The following is a 26,907-nucleotide window of genomic DNA, read 5'->3' as shown; positions in this document are numbered from 1 at the left end:
CAAATCTCAATTGAGGAGGTCCGGTTATATGGGGACTAGGTGAAATAATGAACCAAAATCAATAAGGTTCGTCCTTGGGCCAAAAGCAATGTGTGTACCAAATTTCACCCAATTATGTTCAAAATTGCTACTTAAAGGTGGGTATTGGACCATTAATTCTATGCATTACAATCAGCACCAATCCAATACACCCTCCCCACTAAAGTGGTGTAGGTATAATAAATTCAACATTTGAATATCTTACCTGTTTTTTTAAGGATTAGTTGGATTATATAGGAAAAATGTATTACACTATCTTTAATTTATACATTTGTTGTATAAATAAAAGTATTTCTTTACAACTTCTTGTAACAAAAATTGTTAAGAGTTGATTTGAATTTTTTGTATTTAAATGTATTTTGTTTGAATAATTCTAATCGTTGAAAAATTTTATAAATAAAATTATTCAAACTTTAAAATTTTTTTGTATTCAAATAAAATAAGTTAGACTTTTATTTCAATTTATGATATTCAAATATAAAATATTTTGCTATCATTGTACCAGATATACAATATTTTATTTTTAATATTATAAAATGATTTTACTTATGTATTAATTTGTTTTTAAATGCATAAAATTTGTTCAATATAAATTTAATTTGTATGAATCAAATGTAAAAAATTTGTATTATGCAAAAGAAAATTTATATTAGAAATTATTTATAATTATAAATAAAAATTATAATAATATTAAAAGTATTTTTATTTTCTATTCTATTCACATTTTACAGCTATGGTATATATATATATATTTATGTATGTATTACCTGTAGATATAACATTACCATGTAATATTACCACATATCTTAAAATTTAAATGAAATACGGTCACTCTAAACCAATTTATTCGTCGCTCGTCTCCGTATGAAATGGAATTAAACATATCGCACAGTTCGTTACGTACGACGAATTTCGTCATACGCACTGATTGTGCGTATTTTCATATACTTTAGTGTGTTCTATATTTGATGACGAAAATTCGTTCCGAAAATTTCGTCGTTCGTCACAATATGGACATTATGTCACTTTTTGAAAATGTCATAATGTCCATGGACATTGTGACAATTCTTTCGTTGACTTTTTGACACTTATAAACGTGTCATAATGTCCATTCCATAAATAATTAAATTTGAAGAAGAATCGCTTTATTTCATTTATTGATATGTGTTTGTATATTTAATTATTTTACTCAAACAAATTTGTAATAATATTTTGTATAATTAAATTTGTATAATTGCATTTATTAAATAAAATACATTTTTCACATATACTTGTACTCTAGTTTTTAATCAAATAATTTCATAATTCTTTTTAAACAATCTTTTAACATTAATAAAGATAATAATAAAAATTAAGTACTTATCCATCAAGAAATAATGTTTTTGTGTTACAAGATTTATGTAAAAAAAAATTTTTTTCAAGTTGAAAATCGTTTTGAACTTTTCCATTTTATTAAAAAATAATTATTTATAAAAAAATGTAAAATTATGGAAAGGTTTTTAAATTCTGTATTAAATTTTCTTGCCAGCAAGTTTTTATTTCGAGCCAGAGTTCAAAACTTATACTAATTTATGAATTTAATTATTGAAATATTTTTAAATTATTTTGCACAATTTGCCTGCAATAGGGACACAATAAAGGCGAATAATTTTTTTTTTAAATTTCATGTCTAAATATTCGAAACAACTTGAACAAATTTTAAAATGCTTACATGGCATTATTCATTTTTATTAGAAATGTATCTTTTTTTAATTTTACAGAATATTATTACAAATTTGTTTGAGTAAAATAATTAAATATACAAACACATATCAATAAATGAAATAAAGCGATTCTTCTTCAAATTTAATTATTTATGGAATGGACATTATGACACACTTGTAAGTGTCAAAAAGTCAACGAAAGAATTGTCACAATGTCCATGGACATTATGACATTTTTAAAAAGTGACATAATGTCCATGGACATTATGTCGCTTTATAGTGTGTCATAAGGTTTATGGACATTATGTCACTGGACATTATGACACGCCACCTTTAATTAGCGTCCATTCGCTGTTACTTATCTTTTTATTAAGAATTTATGTTCACAATGTTATTTTCTCGTGAGAGCGATTTAAAACACGTCTATCCATTATGAGATCAAACGTTCCGTAACGTTTCCGTTCTGTGACGTTCCGTTCGCTGTTTATGTGTATTTAGTTTCTACGTAAGAACGTAGCCGCTGTTTTTATGAATAAGCAAAAAAAGCAACTCTGATTTGTTGTGTCAAAAATCAATTCTTTTTTTGTGTTTAAAGCTAGATTAAGTAATATAAATTAATGTTGTTATATAATTTATCTATATATATATAAAAATTAATGTGTGTTTGTATGTATGTTTGTTTGGACTTTATAGACGGCTAAACGGCTGACCCGATTTTCTTGAAATTTTCACAGTGTCTTACTGTATGACTGGAAGGAACTATACAGGCTCATCCGCAACGTAACTTCAACGTTACGGCAAAACTAACGACTTACACAGGTTTTCGTAAGCCAAAAACGAATCAGCTGATTCATCACGGAACGGAACGTAGAGACTAACTGAGACTTAAAACGTATGTGACAAACTATAATGTACTTAAAGGCTCAGTTAGTATCTACGTTCCGTTCCGTGATGAATCAGCTGATTCGTTTTTGACTTACGAAAACCTGTGTAAGTCGTTAGTTTTGCCGTATCGTTGAAGTTACGTTGCGGATGAGCCTGTAGAAAAGAATTCAATCCGCAACGTTAAGTGACTGCTATAAACAACTGATATAAAATACAAAAAAATTTAACATGAAAAAACAGTGATGTTAAAATATTAAAAATTATGTACATCAGAAAATTTTAATTATTACGATTAACTGAAATACTTTAAAATTAAACATATAAATTAATGTACTTTTTAAATTAGTAAATATTAATTAAAAAATTATCATACTAAATGTGATGAAGTTTAAAAATAAAAAAAAATCGAAAATGAAAAAGTAAGAAAAAGCTCTGAAATATGTCAAAGAAAATATAAATGTTGACATTACTTTCAACATAACCGCCATAAGAAAAAAAGAAAATACCAAGAAAGAAAATAAAAATTTTTGCTTTTTATAATTATGCTAGCTATACGCAGTGTGCTTTGCTACACTTAAAGCAATGTAAATAAAAAACACTTTACGATTTTGAAAATTCTACTATAATAGTTTTCAGATATATTTTTTTTACATATTGGAGATGCCACTCAAATTATTGCAAGTTCGCCAATTTATCCAAATGTTAATTTAGATTTTAATGTAACCTATGAAAAATTTGAATATTATAATAATTTCCCAGATATACGAAATTTTGTATTTAATTCATATGGGAGATGCCAAGGACCCATTGACAGTCCGCCCATTTTTCCCTAAATGTTCGCATGTCACAGTTTTTCAAGTAAAATTTGAATTTTCTAGCTCTAATAGTTTCTCAGTACCGCAATTCAGTAACATTTTAACTACAATATTTTGTCGTTAAATAGTAAAATTTCGTAAGTTAACAATAATTGTCGTTATGTGGTATTCTGAATTTTATTTCACTGATTTTTTTCGTTAAACATAATCATTAGTTAACGAAAAGTATCGGCAATGTAACGACAAATAAAAAGTTCACGTTATTAATTTTATATTTTTTTCAATTTCAATTTCTTTATTCCAATAACCTAGCCTATATAAGCCATAATCGGTCATAAATTTCTACTTATAAAAAGTTTACATAAAAAATTAATTCTTAATATTAATAATTATGATCTAAATAATAGTATAGTAATAAATTAAAATAAAAAAACATAATTTTTTTTGTTATACTACAATATAAAATACATAGCCAGAACTCAAATTCTTTCAATTCCACTTTTAATTTAAAGTTATAAGTTTTAAAGTTAGTCAGAGAAAAACAAACTCAACCAGTTACAGAAATATTTAGAGGTCTATGTGTGTACAGAAATAACTAACCAAGTTTAAAAAAAAAGTAACATACTCCTTACAACCCAAAAAATACGATAAAGAAATACCTTTGTACACTGAAAAAAATCCATGCTCAACTTTACGAAAAAAAAAATTCGTAACTTCTATTTTCGTAATATTTACAAAAATTTCGTGTATAATACGAAATATTCTTTAATAAACCCTTTTCTATTTTTACGAAAGTACGAAAACCTTTCGTAATATTTTTTTCTTAAATTTTAGCGAAATTAAACATAATGATATTAATTATATTATCATTAAATAAAACTACAACATTTTTATAAAATTTAAGAAAAAGTATATTATAATTCACAAATTATTTTCATAAAAAAATTTAAAAATTCGTGTGGAGAATAATTTTTAACTAAAATTAGAAAAAATATTTTAAAATGAACAAAAAAGTTTGCATAAATTAATATTTCGTAAATTTTACCATATTTATTCAAAATTCACTTTTTCAATTTATGTAAATTAATTTTTTCAAGATTATTTTGCGTTATACTAAAATATTTCGTACAATTTCGTATATATTACGAAAGAATTTCGTGGTGCGAAACAACGAATGATTCGTACAATGTACCACATTTTTCGTATATATTAGGCATGGATTATTTTCAGTGTATGAATTAGTTCAAAAATATTTCAATACAAAACTTTTAACATTCTCATATTTTTCCGATCTTTGTCGTTAAAATATTCTAAGGTCGTTAAAAAGTTACAGAATTGGAAATTCGTTAATGCAACCGATATTTGTCGTTACTTAACGATATCGGTAGTTAAAATTAAAAAATTACAGAATTGCGGTACAGATATACGAATTTTTATATTTAATTCATATGGGAGGTTCCAATTTGCTAGTCCGTTAATTTATTACCCAGCAGGCAGGACCCTTTCAGGGATCCTTGTAAGACAGACTGGGCAAGTTTCTTCAGCAGGGTTCAGTCAGGTTTGTCGCAGTCTGATTTCTTGGTCCAGCGACCTAAGGACTTGGACAACGCTGTGGATAAACTTACGTGCTAAAAGAGAGCTATGAGCTATCTTGTCCGTTAAAATATCCGGGCAAACAAAAACAACCTAAAAGGTGGACCGGAGAACTTCGTAATCAAAGGTCGACGGTTAGGAAATTGTTTAATAGGGCCAAGCTCACAGGGCGAACAGCAGATTGGAACAACTATAAAGTGTGCTTTAATAAGTACAAGGGAGATCTCAAGAGAGCAAAACGGAATTCGAGGGTGACATACTGTGAATCTGTTGAAAACGTCAATGAGATTTCTAGGTTTAGGCGAATATTATCCAAAGAATCAAAGGTCTTAGGTTATATTCAACGGGAAGACAACTCATGGACGGAGTCTAGCTCCGAGACACTCTCTCTGCTTATGGAAACACACTTCCCTGGTTGAGAGGACATTGATGCTAGGGACGTAGAGCAGGGGGTTTTTAGACCTATAGATTCTAGTCATGCATCTGGTCACATTGAGGAAATAGTCACCATGGATAAACTTAGCTGGGCGGTAAACACTTTTGACCCTTACAAATCGCCGGGTCCGGATAGTGTTTTTCCAGCCATGCTCTGTAATATCCCTGATGACGCATTGGTGCTTTTAGCCGATATTTTCAAGAGATGTCTTATAATGAGATATATACCTAGAGGGTGGAGAGAGGTTAGGGTAATTTTTATTCCCAAGTCTGGCAAAGCATGCCACTCTAAACCGAAGGATTTTAGACCTATCAGCCTATCGTCTTTTCTATTGAAGACTCTTGAGCGACTGATAGATCTTCATCTTAGGAGCAATATTGATACCCATCTCATTAGCAATGCTCAACATGCTTATCTTAAGGGTAAGTCGGTTGAGAGTGCGCTTCATGAGGTGGTGGGTTGTATTGAGCTCGGTCTAGATCACAAAGAGTATACCTTGGCCGCGTTTTTGGATATAGAAGGAGCCTTTAATAATATTGAAATAGAGGCCATCAAGGAGTCGCTGGTTACACTCGGTGTTCAGGATTTCCTGGTGAGTTGGATAGTTTCTATGCTGGGTAGCAGAGTTATCAACTCAACCTTAGGGGAGGACAGGATTAGGAAAAGAGTTACCAGGGGTACACCACAAGGAGGAGTGCTTTCACCTCTGCTTTGGTTACTAGCGGTTAACTCTATTCTCAAAATCTTCGAATCCAAAGGTAGGAAAATAGTTGCGTACGCAGATGACGTCGTGATTCTGATTAAGGGAAAATTTCTCCCTACGATCAGTGAGGTCATGGAAGCGGCGCTTAGCGACTTATCGAACTGGGCCGGTACAAATGGGTTGGGTGTCAATCCATTAAAAACGGAATTTCTTTACCAGGAGATATAGGATAGAGAGTTTCAATTTGCCGAAATTGAACGGCGTCGAGTTGAATTTGTCAGACGGAGCCAAGTATCTAGGTACCTTCCTTGACAGCAAACTGTCATGGAAAAACAATTTACAGGAAAGGTTGAAAAAGGGGCTCAATGCCTATTACACATGTAGAAACTCCATCGGTAAGAACTGGGGCTTAGACCGAACATGGTAAACTGGATTTACACGTCGGTAGTAAGGCCTATCATTACCTATGGATGCACGGTGTGGTGGGCTATGAGGAAGAGTAGCTACAGAATGATAATCAATAAAGCTCAAATGTGTGCTTCATTAGGCATCACAGGCGCCATGGGAAGCACGCCACAAGCAGCATTGCACATGATTCTGAACCTACTTCCCATTGACAAATATGTTGAGAGTGTGGCGGCTAGAAACTTACTGAGACTCTATGAGTCATCTTTAGTAATACCTCAGAGGGTGGGTCACACTAAGATCTTGTACGAGGTTTGTCTAACAGGTAATGAAAGGACTACGGATTGTATCTCTGATCATTTAGTTACGACACTAGACTTCGGTGTAACACCCCAAATAGAGTTTCCAAGTAGGGACACATGGATCTGAAGTTTTGTTTGAAGGGTGTGCAATCTTCACTGATGGTTCCAAAATGGAATCCGGCACAGGTGCAGGAGTTTATTTAGGAGACTACAACATAAAGGTGTCATATAGACTTCCGGATGAATGTAGTGTTTTCCAAGCAGAAATCTTAGCGATCTGGAAAGCTATGGAACTGATAAAAACACACATTAGAAGGGGGTCGGAGGTGACAGTTTATGTTGATAGTCAGGCAGCACTTAAGGCCCTGAAATGTCATGTAGTTCATTCCAGATTAGTAAGCAGCTGCAGGGATGCTATCCGCGAGCTATCTGAGTTGTATACAATCAGGTTGTGTTGGGTTCCAGGGCACTGTAATATACAGGGTAATGAGATCGCAGATGAACTGGCCAGACAAGGGTAAGATCTGGACAATAATAGTGGAGTTAGGTCGGTGAAACCTCCTATCTGCTACTACTATAGGTTAATTTCCGACAAATTCAGGAACTCCTCCAACCAATCCTGGCATAGTAGGATGGATTGCAGGGTATCCAAAGCCTTATGGCCGAGGTTGAATGCCAAGGCAACCAGAACACTATTAGGATTGGACAGGAGGAGTATTAGAATTCTAGTAGGGGTGATAACCGGTCACTGCGCAATGGGAGCCTTTTTGGGCAATTGGGTCTTTAACACACAGGAGTTTTGTAGGTTGTGTGAGGACGAAGAGGAGCTAGAGACAGTAGAACATATTTTGTGTGACTGTCCTGGTGCACAGAGTGTGAGGCGGAAATGGCTATGAAAAACATTCCATGATGATTTAGGAGATGTATCTAGGTGTAGTATAGGCGACATTCTAGGTTTTGTCAGGGGAGTGGATTGGCTATTTAGGCGCCGGACCTCGTAGAATTCCCTTCCAATACTATCAACATTCTTTCTCTATTAGGATAGGAATTCAGTAATTTCAAACTTATCTCTCCGGCTTTTCTATCTTCTTTCTATTCACTTTTCTTGTTTCTACTTAAAGGGAATCACAATGGACCCTCCTGGGTCTCCGAGTTGATGTATACCTTTTTGGTATACAACCCTTTTAAACTAAACTAATTTATTACCCAAATGTTGACATTAAAGTCAAAGGATTTTTGCTCTAATAGTTTCCCAGACATACGATTTTTTCTATTTAATTCATATGGGAGGTTCCAACCACCCATAATGAAAGTCCGCCCATTTTCCCCAAAATATTGAAATAAATGTTAAATTTCTTCGTACAAAATTTGAAGATTCTAGGTCTATTACTTTCTCAGACAAACGGCAAATCCAATTTATTACCCAAATGTTCACATGGATGTCAAAATTTGAGGATTTTAGCTAATAGTTTCTCAGATATACGAAATTTTCTATTTAATTTATATGGGGAGGGGGGAGTCGGGTTGGATGTTTCAAGCCCCCCTAATGAAAGTCCAAAATGTTCAGATAAATATTAAAGTTCTTCGTGCAAAATTTTAAGAAGCTAGCTCTATTAACCTCCCTGATATACGAATTTTTGTATATTTTATTTATATGGGAGGAGCATCGCCCCCATTGGTAGTCCGCCAATTTATTACCCAAAATATTTACATGGATGTTAAAGTTCTTCGTGTAAAATTTTAAGATTTTAACTCTAATAGTTTCCCAGATAGGCGAGTTTTTGTATTTAATTCATATGGGAGGTGCCACGCCCCTAACTCCTAGTCCGCACCCTTTTTCCTTAAATAATCATATTGACACTAAAGTATTCCGACAAAAGTTGAAGACTCTATCTGTTATATTTTCTCAGATATACTTATTTAATATTTTCTTCATATGGACGGTGCCACGCCCACTATAGCCATTCCGCCCATTTTGTCCGAAAATAATCTTATGAATGTCAAAGATGTCCATACAAAATTTGAAGACTTTAACTGTTGTACTTTCTGAGATATGCGACTTTTAATACTAAGTTTGTATGTGGGCGTGGCACCCCTCTCTCTTGAAATTTCGAAATAGTTCCTCCCAGTCATACAGTAAGACACTGTGAAAATTTCAAGAAAATCGGGTCAGCCAAAAACGAATCAGCTGATTCATCACGGAACGGAACGTAGATACTAACTGAGCCTTTAAGTACATTATAGTTTGTCACATACGTTTTAAGTCTCAGTTAGTCTCTACGTTCCGTTCCGTGATGAATCAGCTGATTCGTTTTTGGCTTACGAAAACCTGTGTAAGTCGTTAGTTTTGCCGTAACGTTGAAGTTACGTTGCGGATGAACCTATAGAATTTAATCCGCAACGATAAGTGACAGCTATAAACAGCTGACATAAAATACAAAAAAAAAAAAATTAACAGGAAAAAACAGTGATGTTAAAGTTTTAAAAATTATGTACATCAGAAAATTTTAATTATTACGATTAATTGAAATACTTTAAAATTAAACATATAAATTAATGTACTTCTTAAATTAGTGAATATTTCTTAAAAAAATTATCATACTAAATGTTATGTTTAAAATTAAAAAAAAATCGAAAATGAAAAAGTACGAGAGAAAAAGCTCTGAAATATATCAAAGAATATAAAAGTTTACATTACTTTCAACAGAAACGAAAAAGACCAAGAAAAAAGAAAAGACCAAGAAGAAAATAAAAATGTATACTTTTTATAATTATACTAGCTATACGCAGTGTGCTTTAAAGCAATGTAAATAAAAAACACTTTACGATTTTGAAAATTCTAACTATAATAGTTTTCAGATATAAATTTTTTACATATTGGAGATGCCACTCAAATTATTGCAAGTTCGCCAATTTATCCAAATGTTAATTTAGATTTTAATGTAACCTATGAAAAATTTGAATATTATCATAATTTCCCAGATATATACATATATAAATTATATAATAATTATGTATATAACAATATTAATTTATATTACTTAATATAGCTTTGAACATAAAGAAAGAAAATCAACACTGATTTTTGACACAACAAGTCAGATTTGCTTTTTTTGTTTATTCTTAAGAAAGCTGGTACGTTCTTACGTAGAATTTAACTACACATAAACAGCCAACGGAACGTCACAGAACGGAAACGTTACGGAACTTTCAAACAAACTGAGACTTTATATGTGTTCGCACAAATGCTTAAGCTGACTTCCGTTAGTGTAAGCATATTATAGTAAGGCCTTAACTTTTGTCAATGAAAGCAGTTAATAATATTTATGCTGAAACTTTTTTCTGTGTAGTTAAATTTATAAAAGGTCTGTTCAATAATTAAAAGTTGTTACTAATTGTTATAAATTTTCACAAAAATATTTGGAATTTGTATTGAAATACATAAACAATGTGTGATAATTTGTAAAAATTTTTTGTTATTGAACAGATGGAAAATTAGTTTCGATCATGATACAACCCATGATGTAATATATATATATATATATATATATATATATATATATATATATATTTTGGTTTGACCCAGAAGTGTTTGGCGTCACTTCTTATTGAGAAAAACGAATAAGAAGGTTTAGATAAACTTTTCTCAAAATTTACGTGATAGATTTTTTTTAATTTTTCACACTAGATATTGACATATGTTTTCAACAAAATTATAGATTTACACACCGTTATGTAAAATTGAAAAAAAGTTAAGATATTAATGAAAATAAAAATTCGTGTTTTATGGTCTATATAAAATTTTTATTTTTGTTTTCCCTTTTTAGGGTCTATATCCATACAAAATGAGTATTTTTTATGCCCACCATCGAAAAAGATCCAAACGAAAACAGCTAGAAGGCTGAAATTTTTCACAAATATCACTATGCGACAAAAATAAATACCTGGGAAGTGATACTATTTTTCTGAAAGGTGGATCCGAGTAGAATATGTTTTTGAAATTTGCCAAACACCTTCAAAATCTTGAGTTACGGACAAAAAACCAGTTTTTCGTACTTTTAGGGCCAATATTTAGGTGAAAGATTAGCGATTAAATTAATCCTCGAAAAATGTTTTTGAGTACTCAATTAGTTAATTTTGTTTGCAAGTTTAAGCGCCCAATGGAGGTGGTTTAATCTTAAGCACGAAATGTAAAAGTGTAAACAGCTGATGCAAAAAAAATAATACAATTTTTATAAATATAAACATTAAAATGTTTTATTTTTTGATTAGTATAAATTATAGACACTTCAAAATACATTTTTTTGTTTTTAATTTAAGTTTTCATTAATTTTCATATTAAATTTACAATTGTCTTCTTCTTTTTTATAAAATATGCGTTGTTTTGATAACAAACAGTGACATTTTCTGTTGTTTTGTATGCAACACTGCGAAGTTTAATCTTGTTCTCAAAAACATCAAAGGGGATTAACATAAGATTTAATTTATTTTTAGATTAACTAATCTGATTATTAATTGGCATTTGATTATCATTTCAAAAACCCGCTCTTAAGCACTTATGAGTCAGTAATTTAGTTGAATCTGTACCGATTTTAAGTTTCTCCACGGATTTAGAAAGCAGAAGCTGAAGCTTTATAATGACATATATAATATTCAAGGAACCTGGAGAGATATGTTTGAGTTTAACCAGCAAACATATTTTTTATTTTAATTTTGCACCTTTGTCCAAGTTTGGAGATGTTTTATGAAAGTATTTTATATAGGAACCGTACCATTTATTAACTGATTAGAAACCCATGTTTATTCATGAGTGAAACGCAACTTTGTTACATAAATCGGTATAAATCAGTTTGCTGTAATCTTTAGTGTCCCCATACAAACCCTCCTTCAGAAGATGACTTCAATTCCATAATTCTTCTCTAAATATTAATATCACGATGAAATTCAGCATAAATAACTTTTATATAAACAATCCTTCCACCACATTTTTCGAGGATCGGTCCATATTTAACCCTATCCCCCATATAAAGTATCCTTCAGAAAATCAATTTATGAACAATTTTTTATTAAGAAAAAGATTTTGTATATATAAAAAACTTTCATAAAACATCTCCAAACTTGGACAACGGTGGAAAATTAAAATAAAAAATATGTTTGCTGGTTAAACTCAAACATATCTCTCCAGGTTCCTTAAATGTTATATATGTCATTATAAAGGCCTCAGCTTCTGCTTTCTAAATCCGTGGAGAAACTTAAAATCGGTTCAGATTCAACTAAGTTACTGACTTATAAGTGCTTAAAAGTAGGAAAAACCGGGTTTTTACCCGTAACTCAAGATTTTGGAGGTGTTTGGCTAATTTCAAAAACATATTCTTGTTCTACTCGGATCCACCTTTCAGAAAAATGGTATCACTTCCCAGGTATTGAAAATGGGCAGTATCTAAAAATATTAGTTACCTATTTCTATATCCCATAATACATTCGCAATCTGCTATGTTGGATGAACATTCTGATGGTGTTTTTATAGGTAGTAAATCTTCATCAAACATCCTAATGGCATGGAACTATAACAAAATGTCAGACAAACAATTAAATACCACTTAATTAATAATTTCTTCGGAAAAAAACTAAGCTGGTGATGAAAATTGAATTTTTTACTTCGGCACTCAAATTATTTATGAATTGTTGTTGTTTTATGTGCAAAATTTGCACTAAATTTGTAAGATGGTGTTATCAGACCAGCACATATTTTATATGTATACAAAAACTGTCAAATTATGTATGCTGAAAAATAACAATCAGTGTAATAGATCTGTCAAAATCCATATACAAATAATGTAAACAAGAGTTTTAAAAACACTTTGTTATGTGTGCTTTGATCTACGTTTTTGTTATGGCAGTGAAACAAAACAATAGTGATTAATTTGTTTTCAATTTTTGTATGAAAATTGTGGTCAAAACAATATTTATTTAGTCTTAAAATTGTGGATATAGACCAAAGTTAACACCCGATATCTCGGAAATCGTATCAAATACTGAAAAATGGGTTTCGGAATCGGAAAGAGTATGTCCAAATTATATACAATCCTCTCCTAACTCAATTTTTTATAACCACGAAAAATACCATGAAATTCAACGTCACACGCAAACAGCATTCCAAACTTTTGCATCCTGTTTTTGATTTTTATTGGCTTTGCAATCTTTTTTAATCAAATTATTCAATTTAAATTTTTCAGTAATATATATCTTTTAATTTTCTTTTTTGTGACAATTCAAGACATTTAAAATTGCGAACGTACTTTTCTACAGATATGGTTATATTATGGTTTCGATGAAGTTGTTCGTTAGAATTTTCTTTTTTTTTAAATTTTATATTAAATATTTCTTTATACTTTTGAATAAAAATTTTATTCAATTGCAGGAACTTCTGACAATGGTAAAAAAACGAAAAAGGAAAGTAAGTAACACTCAAATCTTATCGGGATTGTCAGGATCAGATACCAAATCCGATACAGATTATGAAAAAATGGAAGATAGCGTGGAAAAATATAAACACAAGAATATTGAGAATAAAATAGAAAATGTACAATTGCGTAAAAACGAACAGGAAGATGGGGAAGTTTCTGACTCTGAAGATGATTATACAAAAAAGGACAATTCAGAGATATCTGATATCAATTCTAATGAAATAGAGTCATGCTCATCCTCTGAGAGTAGTTCTGATTCCGAATTTGACGATGGTTACGACGAAAATTTAATGGGCGATGAAGCAGATCGCAAGAGACTATCATGTCTATCAGAAAAAGAACGTGAAACCGAAATATTTAAAAGAATTGAACAAAGAGATATTATGCGAACTCGTTGGGAAATAGAAAAAAAACTAAAGTTAGCAAGGAAAAGTGAAAAGGCAAAAATAAAGCCAAAAGATGGAAAAAAGAAGAAACTAAAATCCAAGAAAAAAGAAGAAAAAAAATATATTCATCAAGACAAAGAAAACTCATCAGAAAAGGAAAAAGAGGCTCCTAAACCTCAACATTCATTAGAAGCCCTAGAAAATATCCCAGAGAATGTTACATCATTATCTAGTGAACCGCTAATAAGATCTGTCTCAAGTGATGATCAAATTAGTGCATCTGCTGAATATTTTGATCACAAAGAAAGATCAAAGGAAAGAAAAAAAAATGTAGAAATGAATAGAACTGATGATAAACGTAGCAATGCAATGGCACTTTTAAAAGCCAAGCGTGAAGGAAAAGCAAAAAGAGGTATTTATATTTTATGTTATTCTACCTACATATTTATATAATTCGTTATATTATCTCATGATTCATTTTTGTGGAGAAATATTTTATTAACAAAAATCCATAATAAAATAAAATATTAATTTTTGTGGAGAAATATTTTGTTAACAAAAATCCATAATAAAATATTTTGTTTTTGAAAAGTCTGTTGCTGAGATATTGATATAAGACTACGTCTCTTTGTGTTTATTTATGTTTTACATACCTAAGCACGTAAGGCTTAGGCTGGTAAAATTATGGTTCCCATAGAACAGGGTCTATATGATGTAGTTTTCCGCAGATTACACACTGCTCTTATTGAGCTGTGTACACTAGAGGTTTCCAAAATATATCGAATTGGGTAAATAATAAGAATTTTTGATTACTTCAAAAATTGAAATTAAAATGATATTTTCTTAACTTTTTTATCAAATTTTATCTTCTATTATCTTCCAGTTATTTTTAGACACTAATAAACAAAATGAGACCCATCCAAGCAAAATATATATTTTTTGGACACCTCTACTATGCACTCAAGAGGTGTAAAAAAAACGATTTTGCTACGATGGCTCTTATTTTGTTCATATGTGTCTAGAACTAACTTGGGTAAAATTTTAGCAAAATCGGAACACGAGAACCCGTTCCGGAAATCGATTGAAAAGCGTAAAGTTGGGTAAATAATAAGACTTATTTTAAGTTCTTCAAAAGTGTGCCATTATAGTTTCTTAAAATTTCGATCAAATCTAATCTTCTAAAGACAATTATCTTTTCAACAAGGTATAAACATTTTTTTTGTGTATATATTTTTGTTTACATTACTTCTGCGTGCAAAACGAAGACCAAACAATGCAAAAAATTCATGATTTTTTGAATAAATGGCTTGGGGACATTGTCAATAACATTATTGTTTGTATAATATAAATGTTTTATACCTCGTTGGATAGATAATTTTCTTTAGATGATAAAGTCCTATTATTTGCCCAATTTTACAAGTTTCAATCTATTTCCGGCACGGGTTATCGTTATCCGATTTGACTAAAATTTAACACCAGTAATAAACAAAATAAGACCCATCTGAGAAAAATCATAAGGTGAAGTCAATTCTATAAAAACAACAAAAATATATACTTATGTCAAAAAATTCACATGTTGTTGATGTCCCTTGCATCCCACTAACTATCTACAAAGCTCCTAAAGGAAATGGTCTAAGCTTTCATTTGAGCAAAAAAAAAAAAAAAACAACAACAATTGAAAAAATAGTAATCTTGAGTCCTTAAAGGAAATTGTCAAAGCTTTGTTTTGACTGAACTCCTTTGGACAAATTTTTGAAAAGTTACACGCACTTGAATAAAACTCTGTATGGCCAAAATGTCCAACTTTGACCCCCTCTAAGTTCGGCAGTTCTGGACCATCCAATAGTACTAAAATTCTGTAATATTCCCGATGTTGCGAGGATTGGCCGTCTCTGCATCTAGACTTATACTTTGAGTTATAGAAACCTAACCTAACTGGTGGCACCACTGCTCTGAAGGGGAAACGACTTTTACACAAATTTTTTTACAAAAGTTTAGGCACTAAATTTATATTTTTAAATGCTAACAGCAAATAATTGGAATATGTAAGCAATTATTGTTCCAATAAAATATAAGACAAAAAAAATCGGTTAAAAATTGTAAAACTTATTACAAATTCCTCCGATCATTTAGGGCGGGTTTTTCTGATAAAGATAATCTACATTCTTTGTTTAAACCAAGTTTAATCTATATTTTGTGTTTTCAGTAATCAGTTACGTTACTTATTATCATAGCTTAACTCAGGGCGGGTTTCTTACTATTCATTTAAACTTGGCTTAACTTGCTGTTAGATTAAACTCGGAACAAATTTAGACGGACTTTAACCTATGATTGTGTTTTTCATTTATGGATTTAAGAGCAGTTAACTTTGTTAGTATTGCCAACTTTTCAGTCAAAAACATAAACAATGAATAGCTGTTTTTTTTTGCACATATCACTTTTGTAAAATTAAAAAATTTAGTGAAAATTAAAATTAACATTTAAAACAATATAATATTGATAAACAAATAAAAATTAAAAATTACTTTAAAAATTTTCTTCTTCCGAATTGATTATTTTATTGTTTTTGTTGAATCTGTTCTCTCACTTAGGTTTAATTGGCCAATAGCACTTAGATAAACTAAGATACTAAGTAACGTAACTGATTACTGAAAAACACAAAATATAGATTAAACTAGTTTAAACAAAGAATGAAGATTATCTTTATCAGAAAAACACGCCCTCAGTGTTATTGGCCAATAAAAGTTATAAATGAGAAAACACAATCAACAAAAGCAATAAAATAATTAATTCAGCAGAAGAAAAACTTAATTTTTTATGTAAAAGGTAATTTTTTGATTTGTTTTATCAATATTATTATTGTATTAAATGTTTATTTTAATTTTATCTAAAATTTTTCATTTTACAAAAGTAATATTTTCAAAAAACAACTGTTAATTGTTTATGTTTTTGACTGAAAAGTTGGCAGTACTGACAAAGTTAACTGCTCTTAAATCCATAACTGAAAAACACAATCATCTGTTACGGTAACAGTGTTACCCGTGTCTATATTATACAAATATTTATCACAGCACTTAACAAAACGTCGACAGAAAAATTGTAAATTTTTGTTTATGTTAATGCATAAGGGTAACAAAATGGTAATGATATTATCACGACTACCTACAGATAATTTTACTATAATAATGCTATATTTTATAGAAACAATTAAAATTAAATGAAAATTTTGTAAATAAAAATCGCTAAAAATCAATTTTAATTGCACAAAAACAAAATTCTATACAAATTTTACAATACAATGACGTTTGTTATCAAGACAACGTTTGTTTAGACAACACTGTCATAACGACGCTATAACGCTACTTAATGCAGTCTGTACCTGCTAATTTTTTATCATGATAACAATTTGACTTTTGGCATAATAAATATTTGTCTAATATAGGCATGGGGGTTAAACTAGGCTTAACTTGCTGTTAGATTAAACTCGGAACAAATTTAGGCGGACTTTAACCGATGATTGTGTTATCAGTTATAGATTTAAGTTCAGTTAACTTTGTTAGTATTGCCAACTTTTCACTCAAAAACTTAAACAATGAACAGCTGTTTTTTGCAAATAATACTTTTGTAAAATTAAAAATTTTGGAAAAATGTTAAATAAACATTTAAAACAATAATAAATAAAACAAAACAAATCAGAGTTCAAGAGAAGAGAATAAGAATAAGAAGCAAGAAACAAAAGCTCTGATTAAAATAACGAAAAATAAATATTAAACTGTTTAAAAAATAGAAAAAAGACTATTAAAACGTTTAATAAACCTAAACCAAATTGTGTATAAAATAATATTTATAAAATAAATAAGTTATTGGACAATAATTAAACAATAAAAAAATAACCAAAAATGACTGATTGCAGTTCATGCAAGTCAGTGATTAGAGGAGAAACGGGCATCAGATGTAATGGAGTTTGTGGAAAAATATACCACTGTACAAAAAAGTGTTCAGGAATCGATCAATATTCACTCGGGGTTCTAGAAGCAAACAACTTTATAAGATTTATGTGTGAGGACTGTATGCAGTATATTAGAAATGTTGATCTTGTCTTAGGAGAAATTCAAGATGGTGTAAGAATAAACAAACAAAACCTAAAGGAATACAAAAGGGAGTTCGAAACATCATTAAGACAAAATGAAATTAAACAACTTTTGCAAGCAATCGAGAAAAGGTACGAAGAAAGGCTTAAAATAATTGATAATACACAAAAAAACTGTGAAAAAAACGTTCAAGAAATTAAAAAACTTTACGGCACTATTAAAGACAACGAAAACAAAAACCAAGAACTGTGTAACAATATTGAACAAACAAATGTAAAAATGTGCAACGAAATAAAAAAAGTGATAAAAGAAACAAACGTCAAACAAAATAAGCTATCATTTTCTGATGCATTGAAGAAGAATATGGTGTTGCCAGAAGTAAAAAATCAGGTTCCGTTAATAATTAAACCAAAAGAAAAACAAAAAGTTGAAAAAACGAAAGATGATCTAAATAAAAAGGTAGATCCTGTTGATTTTAAAATTATAAATATTGAAAATAGAAAAAATGGTACACTAGTAATACAAAGTGAAAATATTAATGAACGCGAAAAAATAAAAACGGCGATTGAAACAAAAATGAGTGAAAATTATGAAATAAAAGTACCGAATGATGCTGAATTGTCAATTGTTATAACAGACATGAGTTTTAAGTATGAAAATAAGGAGTTAGTTGAAAAATTAAGAAAACAGAATATAATCCTAGAAAACAGTAAAATGGATGTAATAAAAATATACGAAACCAAAAGAAATAATAGAAATATATTTAATGCAAAAATAAAAATTGATAAGGAAACATATCCGAAAATATTATCAGCCCAAAAACTTAATGTAGGATGGGAAAAATGTAGAATATTTGATGGAACTAATATAATCCAATGTTTTAAATGTAAAGGCTTCAATCATAAATCCATAAATTGTACAAATGAGGAAGTTTGTTTTAGATGCAATGGAAACCATAAAACAAAAGATTGTAACGAGGAATATATTAACAAATGTATAAACTGTATTAGAAGTAATAAACGGCTAAATCTGGGACTTGATGAGAACCATGCAACAATAAGTAGAGAATGTCCAGTATATCAAAATAAACTAAACTTAAAAAAGAGAAGATTGGGACTAATAGATTAACAACCAAAGATAATAAAAGGAATGTATACAAATATTCAAGGCCTAACCAATAATTTCGACCAGCTGGAGGTAATAGCAAATACGGAGAACTTTGATTTTATAATACTAACGGAAACGCATCTAACGGACAAAATACATGAAAGTGAAATACAAATAGAAGGATATCAACAATATGCTACACTATCAAACTCTACGAGAACAGGAGGATTAATCATATATTTTAATAAAGATTGGCAAGTTAAACTACTACAAGAAAAGGTTCGCGATTCAAAATACTGGATAAGTGCGTATAATATTAAATATCAAAATAGATCAATTATAATAGCCGCTATATATAGATCACCGAGTAGTCAAGAAGTAGAATTCTACGAAGCATTTGAAGAAACAATAGAAGAACTAAACGAAAAAAATACAGATATAATTGTCGCTGGAGATTTTAATATTGATTGGACTAAAGAAAGTACATATAAGAACACATTGGAACATATAATCAACGATAATGGCCTAAAACAAATAGTAACGGAATACACAAGAATTACAAATAGATCAAAAACATTAATTGATTATATCATAACAAATATAATAAATATAGAAACAAATAATAGTCAAATAAACAAAATATCTGATCACGAAATAATTGAAATTAAAATTAAAGAGGAGAAAACTGAACACATAACCGGTAGAGAATTGGAAATTTTTAAATATAACAAACGCAGATTTCGAAATGAAATAGCTGGAAAAATAATATTTGATAAAAGACATGAACTTAATGTAAATGTGAATCATTTTGATGAAACTGTAGAAAAGGCAATTAAAAAGCTATCAATAAATAAGAAAGTGAATGAGCAAAAAATAAATAATAAATGGTTTGGTAAACAATTAGAACGTTTAAAAAAAGAAAAAATAATAAAATATAACATAGCTAAAGCAGAAAATTCTATAACAGCATGGAAAAACTATAAAAATTCAAGAAATATATATAAAATAAAACTTGAAAATGAGAAAAATAGGTATATTAACAATCAAATTAATAAAGCTAGAGACCAGAAACAAATGTGGAAAAACATTAAAAACTTAGTTCTAAAGAAAAACCAATCTGTGATAAAAACTGTGATATTTAATAATATAGAATATAAGAATAACTGTGATATAGCTTACCAATTTAATAATTATTTTGTAAACAGTATAAATGAAATAAGAGATAATATAGAATATGTGCAATATGAAAATCAAATAGATGTAATAAATGCAAGATTTAAATTCCGTGCAATATCTATTACAGAACTTAAAAACATATGTAAAACCTTAAAAAATAAACCTGATTATAATAAAGTAAATAGTCGTATGATACTGGACAATTGGAATATAATCGGAAACATCATGCTAAATATAGTAAATACATCAATGGCAACTGGAGTTTTCCCTGAAAATTGGAAAACCTCAATGGTAACACCAATAGAAAAGATAGCAAAAACTAATAAATGTGAAGAATTTCGTCCCGTTAATACTTTAAAATTATGTGAAAAAGTTCTTGAGAAAATTGTTAAAATGCAACTTGAAGAATATTTAGAATCAAATGACATATTATCAAAATATCAGTCTGGATTTCGAAAAAAATATTCATGTGAAACATCAGTAAACTATGTTATAAATAGATGGAAAAACATTAACAAAAATAAAAAAATTATGGCAATTTTTCTTGATTTTAAAAGGGCTTTTGAAACCATAGATAGAGACATCCTACTACAAAAACTGCACATATATGGTATACAAAATGAAGAATTAAGTTGGTTTAAGTCATATCTAACGAATAGAAAACAAATAACGAAAGTGAATAATAGTATATCGAAAGAAATTAACAATGAATATGGAGTACCACAAGGATCGATTTTAGGAGCTCTCTTATTTATTATATACATAAATGATATGCCTAAGATACTTCGTAAATGTGAAATAGTGCTATACGCGGATGATACATTAATTTTTAGTGAGGCTGAATCAGATGAACAGTGTCAAAATGATTTAATGTATGATATGATAAATATTAATAAATGGTTGAAAATGAATAAACTTAAACTCAATGAATGTAAAACAAAAATAATGGAAATAAACATGAATACTAACTCAACCATTACAATAAATGATAAAATAATTGAAAAAGTGGATAAAATAAAATATTTAGGTTTTATAATAGATAAAAACATGAACTTAAAAGAACATTTAGAATATATATGCCACAAAATTGGAAAAAAGATTGGTTTCTTTAGAAGAATACGCAACAAAATATCTACAATAACAGCGATAAATATATATAATACAATGATAAAACCACATTTCGAATTTGGTTCAACTATCATATATACATGCTGCACAAATACACAATTGGAAAGGCTGCAAAAACTTCAAAATAAAGCAATGAGATCGATAATTAAATGCAATAGATTCACATCAACACAATTAATGCTTGATACACTGAAATGGTTAAATATAAGACACAGACTTCAACTAAATACATTAACGTTTATACACAAGATGAAAACAGGAAACGCCCCAGAATATTTGACAGAGCAACTTAAGTACGTCAATGAAATACAACCTTACAGTCTACGTAATGCAATGGACTTCCGAATAAACAAAGCAACAAACAATGCCATGAAGAGATGCCTATTCTACAAAGGACTACAATTGTTTAATATGTTACCAATTAATGTAAAAAATGAAAGAAATCTTAATGTTTTTAAAAGAAATATTGTATCCTTTGTAAAAAATAATGTATATCAGAGTATTTAATACTAATTGTAACATCATTATTATAGATATAAGATAAAGTATTTAAAATACTACTAAATAAACGAATAATAATAATAATAAAAAAAAAGAAAATTGCAATTTACTTAAAATATTAAGTTTTTGTTCTTCCGAAATCATTTTTTATGGTTTTTGTTAATTGTGTCTTCTCACTTATAACTTAAGTTTAATTGTTATAATACTATCAGCAATCTCTCTATTAGGATAAGAATTTATTAATTTCTGTATTGACTTTGCTTTCGTATTATACGGTTGCCTTTACTACTGTGACGAACAATATAACAATCCCCCAAATTATTTAAAACATAAAAAACAACAAAAAGTGCATTCTTCCTAGTAATAACAAAATAAAAAACAATAATAAATAAAACAAAACAAATCAGAAAATTGCAATTTACTTAAAATATTAAGTTTTTGTTCTTCCGAAATCATTTTTTATGGTTTTTGTTAATTGTGTCTTCTCACTTATAACTTAAGTTTAATTGTTATAATACTATCAGCAATCTCTCTATTAAGATAAGAATTTATTAATTTCTGAATTGACTTTGCCTTTACAACTGTGACGAACAATATAACAATCCCCCAAATTATTTAAAACATAAAAAACAACAAAAAGTGCAAGTGCATTCTTCCTAGTAATAACAAAATATGTACTAATAATAAAAATGGCATTCTTTTGTACAATAACAAAACACCTAAGTAAAAATAAACAATACTCAAACGCAACAACAAACACAATAACATAAATAATATTATTATTTATTAATCGTTTACCAATTACATTAAAAACAAATAAGCAAAAAAAAATAAGTAACTACTTTTTATATTAAATAAAATTAAGAACAATGAATAAACCGCCTAATATAACAAACCAAACAATGTTTGATCTCGACAATAATAAACATATGAATGACTTATCCCTCGGTCCAAAATATCTAGCGATGACACCAATGTGAATTCAGATAAGGTGGTGGCAGTTCTGCAACAACAACATTTTACATGTATTTTGTTTTGCATTTGGTTTACGTAGATGTCAAAAACCATAAGTACGACGAATTCATTTGATGAAAAATTTTTGTAAAAAGTTTATATTTTATTAAATTGAATTGAATTAAACTGAATTGAATAATGTTTGTTTCAAACGAAAAATTCTATTCCGACGGATTAATTTGCAAAATTTAAGTGAGTGCCTGAAGTTAAGTAAAACTTAATTTTTTGTGAAAAATAAAGATAAAAAAGTACATATTCATGAAAATATTATATTACGAATGAATGAATATTTGTTGCGAATGGATAATTCTACTCCGGCGGAGTAATTTTCAATATTTGGCCATAATGTAGCAGCCGCCGGACGGGTAAATACTTCATATGGGTTTTGTTATATAAAGCGTTCCGAAACTGACTTTTTTTAGTTAATCTCTTTATCTACATAGTGTATATATAAAACAATATTGTTTAATTTGTTAACATTTAATAGATTTCAAAATTAAGCCATATGTAAAAGTAAGCTGCCGCTGTTCGGCTAAATTCTTCATATGTGTTTCTTTATATAAAGTGTTCCGGAAGAGATTTTTTTTAGTTAATTACGTTATCTACACAATGTTAATATAAAATATAAAACAATATTGTTTAATATGTTAACATTTAATAGAAAAAAATATTTTTCCTAAATGACATATTTGTATACATACCAATTATGCCATTATTTAAATAAAATGATATTTGTTTACGAGATGCTTGGTTTTTTTAGATTTTTTACATAAATAACTCAAAATATTAATGAAGTTTTTCTCCGTTTAACGGATAAACCAGGCGAATTAAGAAAAAAATTATCAGCTGATTGAATAATACCACCTTATCGCCTTGCGATAAACTATGTATCAACTGTGGAAACATCGATCACAAAATGAAGTTTGTGAAAATCCAAAATTGTGTAGAAAATAAACTCACCGACACTAAACATTCTGTAGTAAGCAAGACATGTCCAATTTTTTTAAAATATAAAGAAATTCATGCCATTAAAACTTTAGAAAAAGTCGATAACAAAACTGCAATGCAAAAATACAACGAGAGACATATTACCAAATCGACTTTTGCTACATTTACTAGACAACATGTTGACTACTTAAATATTATTACTCCATCTACCTCTAATGCCATTAAAACTTAGCCAACACCTATCCAAAACATACAACTGAAAACTTTTACTACCAACGCACTATGGTTCAGACGACCACTTTCTTTGGCCAAAACTATTTATTTTTTTGATGTTACATACGTCGGAGCTACAGAAAATGTATTTTGTTTCCATCAACATTAAATTACTCTTTAATAAAAAGCCACTAAAGTTACTTTTTTCATTAAAAAAAATTAAAATGTAATTCCAAATACATATTTTCTCAAATTGTTTTTTCATCTTAAAAGAAAAAAAGTTAAAAAATTTGTCTTGGAAATGAAAGATAAAAAAGTACTTTAATAATTATCGTAAAAAGATGGCCCAAAACAATGTGGGGATACGTAGTACATGAATGATTGGTATAACATCTTAAATCTTTACGATCATCAACTTCATATAAGCTTTTTTTAGTTTTGACCGAAAAAAAGTGGTCGTCTGAACCATAGTGCAAGGTAAAGCAAACCACAAGTTCAATCCAAAACTATGCCACCACCCAAAAACAACATCCCGACGTACTAGAAGTCAACTTAAGACCAGGTCAAACGGATAAAAACATCACAAGGAAGTCAGGATAGTGATGGAACGGATCAAAACAATGCGGAAGAATAATTAAAAATGTATCTATACCTTCTGATGACTGGGCTTACTTCCGGTTATGTCTAGAAGCCGGTGTTTGGCTTTGTCCTTGGACTACCGCATTGTAATCAACTAATTTTTAACAAAAATTATACTATCTATAAATCGTAGTTCTATTATACTAACACTATTAAACAAATTATACCTGTAATCCTTTTTTCCTTTTTTTAAGCAATATAATGTCTCTTACAATATTACAATGCACGATGGGGCAGCCACTTGCGACCTGTGGCGTTAAGTCAAAAATGAAAACTAATCTTTATAAAACAAATGATACATCATTTGAAAGTAGACACTTTTCTGCATAAGATTTGTTCACAACAATTTTCCTAAAAGCTTTAATCTGAGCTTGAGCTGAGTTGAAAGTTGATGAAACAAAAAAATATTTGAAATGGAGTAATAATTCCTGTTGAAAGACCTATACTCGATGTTAATAATATGACGTTCTAATGTAAAAATTCTACTTTTTCTTTACGAATTATAATATTATATTTCGTTGAGAATTAATTTACGAATTTTTAAGACATAGTAATGGTAACAAGTGTCAAAATGAACAGTTAACTTGAAAGGAAAATTATAATTAATATTATTTTAATTTTCAATACTTTAAAGGTAAAAAAGTAACACAAATGCCCAAAAATGCGCATAACTATTATATATCCGTTAAAATAGGGGATGTCTAGAATTATAATCTTTTTTAACATTTTGAGGCTTTTTACTCTTTTTGATTTTTTTCGAGATTGAAAAAATATACACATGGATTTTTTCATCCTGATTTATTTAATAACTGATTTCAATAACGTTTATTGCAAAAAGTCAATATTTTTTCTAAAATTGCTAAAATTATTAATTATTTAATACTGATTTTTTTATTAGTATTAATTAACTTCTTTAAGTAAAATTTCGGTTACAATCATTGTTTTATATGGTTTTTGAAATATATTATGATGTCTAAGCTCTAAAATAGATACAAAATTTAAATATATGTATACAAGCATTACCCAGCAAACATTCGATTAAAGTTTCAATCACAACAGTTAGGTATCGGAAGACTACTAAATTTGTTTATATATCCAATTGGTATACATTCATAACATATGTATATAGTGTAAAAATGTAATAGAATATGTCCACAGTTTGTATGATCATTGCTGGAAACTAATAAAAAATAAATAAATAATAAAATATTTAAAATTCTTAGATAGGATGTGTGATCTAGAGAATTGTACGGTTTGTCTATTGTATTAAATACTATGAACACATATCTAATGCTATTAATAACTTTCTATCCTGTTCTTTCAACAGTACATAAAACCATTATATCTTCATAAAAGATTTATTTTTTCTAGATCCACCAGAAATCCACAAATTATCTTACCGCTTATAACGTGTTCTGTCTATGAACGATCGTTCATTGTAAGAACTGCAAGATACTGGAATATCTTACCTAGTGATCTTAGAAAGTTTTCTTTTTCTTGCAGGTTATTTCGTAAATGCCTTCTCGATCATTTTAATGATCAATAAACTTATAATGTCTACCCTAATAGTAAGTGTTATAGAATGATCGTAAGCACTGATAGGGAGTCTTAAACAAATTGTATACATCATATCGAGAAATTAGGAGTGTACATTTCAATTTTCTATTATAATAAATTTTAACCTCAGCTAACTTTATTATTTTTTATACATTTCATTGTACTAATTTTGAATTATATAATAATATGTTAAATAACAGAAACATGTAAAAAAAAAAAAATACTTTAAGATACATATGTAATACGTTGTTGGCCGCAAAGGCTTTTAGTATTACCGATAAATAAATAAATAAAATAAAAATAATAAATGCTTAAAAGTAGCTAACTTAAGTTAATAACACAGTGAGACAAAATAAATTGAAATAACTGGGAAGTGACACTATTTTTCTGAAAGGATCCGAGTAGAACAAGAATATATTTTTGAAATTTGCCAAACACCTCCAAAATCTTGAGTTACGGGTAAAAACCGGTTTTTCCTACCTTTAAGCACTTATAAGTCAGTAACTTAGTGGAATCTGAACCGATTTTAAGTTTCTTCACGGAAGCAGAAGCTAAGGCCTATATAATGACATGTATAACGTTTAAGTAACCTGGAGAGATATGTGTGCATTTCATCAGCAAACACATTTTTTTGTTAGTTTTTCACCGTTGTTCAAGTTTGGAGATGTTTTTTGAAAGTATTTTATTTAGGAACCATACTATTTATTAATTGATTAGAATGATGTCTATTCATGAGAAAAACGAAACTTTGTTTTTAAAAATCCGTCAGCAATTGACGACTGATTTTCCGAAAGATGCT

General features: G+C 29.1%; 1 protein-coding gene across 1 annotated transcript in view; it reads left to right on the top strand.

Annotated features, from left to right (window-relative positions):
* Positions 1-26,907, top strand: part of LOC119616290 (RNA polymerase-associated protein Rtf1) — a 161,283-nt gene that overhangs the window by 24,147 nt on the left and 110,229 nt on the right. The window contains exon 2 of the mRNA XM_037972636.1: positions 13,303-14,146. Within this exon, the coding sequence (XP_037828564.1) occupies positions 13,303-14,146 (844 nt within the window). The remainder of the gene's footprint in view (positions 1-13,302; positions 14,147-26,907) is intronic.

This window comes from Lucilia sericata, unplaced genomic scaffold (genome assembly GCF_015586225.1).
Source record: "Lucilia sericata isolate MDLA Ls3-8-SP2 unplaced genomic scaffold, ASM1558622v1 Contig000066F_arrow, whole genome shotgun sequence".
In the NCBI taxonomy this organism is placed as follows: domain Eukaryota; kingdom Metazoa; phylum Arthropoda; class Insecta; order Diptera; family Calliphoridae; genus Lucilia; species Lucilia sericata.
The sequence above is the reverse complement of the archived record's forward strand: the minus strand, read 5'-3'. Positions and strand labels throughout refer to the sequence as shown.